A 6,063-nucleotide genomic window follows, 5' to 3' on the forward strand; every position below is an offset into this window, starting at 1 on the left:
TGTTTAAGCCATCATCTATCTATAAAGTAAAATAGGCTTTGATTTTTCGTCTTTCTACCAATATGGGATAATTTTTATGCATTGCTTCTTCCTCCCTCTTTCCAACTTATTCACCTTACTTTCTTTTTAATTATATTTTTTCTTTCATTCTCATTTCAACAATTTATATAAAAAAATTTAACAGGTTGCTCGCGAGCTTATCGAGTCGAGTTGGAGCTTGCTCAACTCGACTCGTTAAGGTCTCGAGTCGATCATGAACTCAAGTCGAGCAAATTCGAGTCGAGCGTTGACCGAATATTGATTAACCGAGTCGATCACGAGTTGTTCGTGAGCTGCTCAACTCAATTAGCACCCCTAGTCTTTCCAATTAAAATAGTTATTTTAATAGCTCTTTTCTAACAAAAGTTACATCATCAATTATGTATACTTTTTGCGTCCCCAAATAAGTGTTACATTAATACTTTTCACATAACTCGATGTGTTAATTTTTTATCATTAATATCTTTGATTGCGCACAAGTAAAGATTATAAAAAATGATATTTTGAAAGTATATATAAGGATAAACCTAACCAGATTTCACTTGACTATATTTTTCTTTAAATGTTAGCGTGAAAACAAAATCAAAGTTAGTTTATGAATAGTATCAATTACTCAACATAACACTTGTTTAGGAATGAAGGATGCATTAGTAATTAAAATTACAAAAATATAGTAGTACGATATATACACTTTAAAAGGGATCTAACAACAATACAAATAACTATATATTCTATCATATACTCTTGAGGATAAGGAGTCCAAATAAAGAGGTTCCACTTAGAAAACAACAATTAAAAATATTAAGAATTTACGTAAAGTGTTTTTAATGGTATAATAATAATAGCATATTAAAAATTTCACGTGCTTTTCCATGTGTCCATTACAACCATGTGTAGCTACTTTAATAAGGTTTCGTTTGATCGGGCATAAAACGTATTTATTGTAAAATGATTTTCACGAAAATAATTAACGATTAAAAGCATAAGTCCAAATTTAGTTTTCCGTTGTTTGGTTTCATGTAAGAAAAATGATGAAACAAAAAGAATATGAATGAGAGAGTATGGATGTAGTGAGAGGAGTGTACAAGAGAGATAAGAAAAAGGAAGGAAAATTATTTTCTCTTTATTTTGAAGTGAAAATGAATTTTATCATTGGGAGAGCAATTTCACAGCTATAAAAAATGTGTTACACTCCTTTGCAAATCAAACAATGTGAAATTGAAAATAGAGGAAAAAAGTTTTCTAGAAAAATGTTTTACACCGTATCAAACGGAGCCAAAGTGAAAAACATGTAGTAGTTATCAATCTAAGGTACACTTTGTAAGTTAAAAAGATCACTCTTCTCCTATATTTTATTAGCTTGACTGTTTTGATTGTGCACGTAGCTAATACACTTTTTTTACCTTAAATATATTTCATTACATATTAGAAAAAATTATAATGATTGATTATTAATAAAGTAATACTTGAGACGAATCAGATAAGATCCCACGTGACTTTATATTTTCTTTATATATATTGATTTTCTTTTTAGAAAATTCTTTCTAATTATGAATAATGTCAAGATTTCAAGTGCACAAACTTTAAAAAAAATAGAGGGAGTATAAGTTAAAGGGGTCAATTTTAGAGAATAGGTCACCTTATATCTTAAATGGATCGCTTCTACTATAAGTGATACCTCTAAAACAATAAATTACTCTCGTCTTATCATAAATCATTCTAATGTGGTCTTATATGAGATATTGTATATTTCACATATTCTTGTCAATTGATTATAAGTTTAGTTGGAATATAGTTATTTGTCAACAGGAAAAATAGAGTCATAGTAATAATAACAACTAATATAATAAAAAAACATATAAATAATACATAGATTTTGTGATAGACGATGTTAGATTTTTTTTAGTCGGTTGACCTTTTTTACAATATCCAATTCACATTCACTTTTAATATTAGCAATTTTATTACATATCAAATACAAAATGTTGTTATATCGACATAATATGAAAAGATCTCAAATGACAACATTGATATACTTTGTCTTTCATAAATTTTCACATATTTGATTTTCAGTGATCTCCAATATACGTCTTTAAGCATTTGATTATAATACCTGCTACTAAATATTCTCAAAATTAGAAAATTTATATAATTTTGCTAACATATATAGAAATATATCTTTTTCTGAAAGAGAAATTTCATTAATTAAAGGCCAAACAACATCTATAATAGATATTAAAGAAAAAAAAGATACAATTAAACAAGTTTAAATCAAATTCGTATTCGAAAAAACTACAATGAACGAGATCGAACAATACAACGCATCCCTCTTGTATTTGCTGAATCAAATAACTATTAATAAGTAAGTCTATCATTCTGACATAGTTTGAGAAGAGTATTTTTGATCGAACCATGTTAACCGCATTCGAGATTCCAATACCTTCATGTCGAGTCTCGAACTTCAACCAATGAGAATAATTTCTCAAACCTAAAACAAATCATACTTACAACTTCTATAGGGGAGAAGGAGGCCTCCACAACAGAGACTTAAAACCCGGGGTTTGAAAAAATCTCATAACGAGATACTAATTTATACAACAAATAAAACAGGAATATGAATTAAAAACTAAAAATAATGGGAAAGAGGGACATACCATAGATGACATAAGCCATGACAGCTCCTAACTGATGAAAAAGGAATAGAGGAGGCTAGAGTTTTAGAGAGAGAAAAGAGAAAAAGGAGGTGGTTATTTAGTTCTTATATATAAAAATGTATCTAATTAGTAAGTTACTACATAACCATATTTTCTCATATATTAATTTTAAAATATGGGTTGAACTTTTGAAATTGGACAAAACAAAAATGAAATTGGAATACAATTCTAAGACAGTGAGGGTGTACATTAGCAAAGAAATGCTCTTAAAGTTCACCTTCTTCGGCAAAAAAAAAAAAAAAATCTTTAATAAAAATAATACAAATTTTTGTCCGTTCTCTTGCAATAATACAAATTTTTGATTATTTTTTAATAATACAATTTTTTGATGAAAATTCCTCCAGTAGAGCAATAGTGGTTGTTAACTTGTTGTAGGAGGTAACAAGCTGAGGCTGTTCGGGTGGGTGGGGGGTTGGGAGAGAAGGGAGAAAGAAGAAAGATCATTTTGTAATTTTCTTTTGATATGTTTTACCGATTACAAGTCAAGTTCACCTACTGGAGGAATTTTGATGTAAAGTTTGTATTATTAAAAAATAATTAAAAGTTTGTATTATTGCGAGAGAACGGACAAAAGTTTGTATTATTATAGTTAAAAAATCCAAAAAAAATTAAGTAATACAGTTACAAAAGGAGTGAATATATATATATACGTCGCTTACAAATGGAAATGTTTTATTCGACTAAATACAAGCTTGAGCGTGCAGTAGTTTTGTCCCATACAATCATTTTACTTGGTATAGTGCATGCTCAACTCTAAATATTTAATAATAGATACACAATAAACAAATAAAGCTAGTGGAAGTAGTGTGGAGGGTTTGACGATAAAACCTAATGGCAGGCACGAAAAGAAAATTTGGATTTCCCTACATGTCATTAGGTCTTCGGTCTTCCACATCAAAATATTTCCCCCATAATTCACCAATCACCACCTTATGGATAAAATAAAAGAAAAAAAAATCTAAGAAAACAAAAAAGAAAAGAATGGTAAAACAGGTACCATGAATCTCAACGACCAAATTTAGTCTGTAAAATTCGATACTGTGCATGCTGATAAGTAGATACCTCCTTGTCTTTGGCGTGTAGAGTAAGTTAAACGACGACCAAGCTATGCAAATGCAAGATATGATTAAAGCACAGGAATACTATCATAAATTGCGAATCCTGCGTGCTAAAATAGCACTTGTATGCTCTTGCACCAATTTCCAAGCATAAGTAACATGATGGATTTCTGTAAGAGTGGCTCCAACAGCGAAACGGATCATGAAGATGCCATCAACAAGCGAGTGAGTCATGTAAATACGGCCATCCGAGTTAATGGACTCAAGAAGCTCCGAGTTGAGATCATTAAGGGTTTCCTCCTCTATGAACTTCTGGCCTGAATACTGCAGAACAGCGGCCGCGGAGAGGCGGAAGCAAACAAGAGAAAAACTCCGGGGGACGACGATCTCGAACCTCTTGTCCATGGTAACCATCTGTTCAAAGTAGACCGCCATGTCAACGTGGGTTCGGAGGAAGTTTCGGAGGTAATCCACGCCGTAGCTTCGTAGAACAAGCCACATCTTAAGGGCGCGGAATCGACGGCTGAGAGTGATCTGCCAATCTTTATAGTCCACCACTTGCTGGGTGTCAGTAGCTTTGTTTTTAAGGTACTCAGGGTTGGTAGATAAGCAACGGACTAGGGAGTCAGGATCCTTAACAAAAAGGCAGCAGCAATCCAGTGTTGTGAGAAACCATTTGTGAGCATTGAAGCTGAAGGAATCCGCCTTTTCGACACCATCAATCATGTGGCGGAGCTCTGGGCAGATACACGCGTTCCCTGCGTAGGCCGCGTCGACGTGAACCCACATATTGTACTCTTTTGCCACGTCGCATAATGGGCCTACAGCGTCGACCGCCGCAGTTGAGGTTGTTCCGACTGTAGCGACGAGGAAAAGAGGGATCAAACCGGCATTGACATCCGCCTCAATTGCCGCTCTAAGCGATTCTGGTTTGAGTGCGAAAGCATGAGCTCTTGAAGTCTTGACGGTGCGGAAATTCTTAGGTGAAATTCCGGCAATCTTGGCGGACTTGAAGAAAGAACAGTGAGTTTGATCAGAGCCATAAATGACGAGCTTGTTGATGTTATCACGTCCAATTTGGTCCAAAAGAGCATCTCGAGCAGCGGTTATGGTAGTTAAGATGGCTTCGCAAGTTGTCCCCATCATAACACCACCTCCACCACCAGAGAAGGTAAAGGATTTTGGTAAGCTAAGCATGTTAGCCAACCAATCCATAACAATACTTTCGAGCTCAGTAGAAGCTGGAGAAGAAATCCAGTTGAATCCAACCACATTAAACCCTGCGGCTAAAGTTTCTCCCAGTAACCCTGCTGTGCTACCACTACTAGGGAAATAAGCAAAATAATTAGGGCTCTGCCAGTGGGTGAGCCCTGGAACGATGTCCTTTTGAACATCTTTGAGGATAGTTTCCATGGACTCAGGATTATAAGGGGCTGACTCCGGCAGCCTCTTTCGGAGGTACCCCGGCTCCACCTGACTCCGGACCGGATATTTTTCAATGTTCTTGTAGTACTCAGCAAGGAAATCTATTACCATGTACCCTTGTCGGCGGAACTCTTCTGGGTCTAAAGGGTTTGTCATGAGTGGGGTGGATTCTTGCTTGATGTCTAGGGAACCCATTGTTTATGAGAATTGAGAATTGAGAATTGAGAAGCGGGAAATTGACAATGTTTTGGTTTGAAGAAAATAGGATTGAATTTGCAAGGGCGATTGATGAGAGAGAGAGAGATATCAACCAATGAGAAAGTTTGAAAATACTGCTGTTCAAATCAATAAAATTATCGTAATAATTGGGATATAATGGATTGGAGTATAATGGATAGTAAAGGAAAAGAATTGTTGAGTGCTTTAGGTGAAGTAGGAAAAAGAAGTTAAGAAAGGCAGGTATATATAGGAATGGATAGTAGTGGAGGGGGATGGTGAGAGATAAAATTCATGCATTCACATATATAATCACATCATGGTTTAAGATAATACACGTTAAATCTTATGACGAGGATCGGAGAGTCTTTAAAGGGATATTAGGTGGGGATTTGGTCTTTCAAAGAATGCGAGAACTGGGGGTAGGTGAATGCCTTACCAAAAGACAAAAGTGGGGGTTGGTTACTCTCATCATAGTCTAGTTGCCCTCCCAACTTTTGAAAAGTTTCATTTTAAATTTTTAGTTTTTACTTTTTACAGTTTTATCCTATTCGTAATACCCCTTTGGGAATGACCTCATGATGATTGCTAGCCTCACTTTGACTCTATGT

The 6,063-nt window shown here is 34.6% G+C and overlaps 1 protein-coding gene across 1 annotated transcript; it reads right to left on the reverse strand.

Moving 5' to 3' along the window:
- Positions 1–3,319: 3,319 nt before the first annotated feature.
- On the reverse strand, positions 3,320–5,757 carry LOC104883300 (tyrosine decarboxylase). The gene has a single exon (XM_010667789.4). The coding sequence runs from the start codon at positions 5,429–5,431 to the stop codon at positions 3,899–3,901; it is 1,533 nt and encodes a 510-aa protein (XP_010666091.1). The 5' UTR covers positions 5,432–5,757; the 3' UTR covers positions 3,320–3,898.
- Between the last annotated feature and the right edge of the window lie 306 nt (positions 5,758–6,063).

The sequence above is a fragment of the Beta vulgaris genome, chromosome 9 (genome assembly GCF_026745355.1).
Source record: "Beta vulgaris subsp. vulgaris cultivar EL10 chromosome 9, EL10.2, whole genome shotgun sequence".
Taxonomy (NCBI): Eukaryota; Viridiplantae; Streptophyta; class Magnoliopsida; order Caryophyllales; family Amaranthaceae; genus Beta; species Beta vulgaris.

Coding starts and splice junctions, on each gene's coding strand:
- LOC104883300 (XM_010667789.4), bottom strand. CDS start 5,431: ATGGGTTCCCTAGACATCAAGCAAGAATCCACCCCACTCATGACAAAC.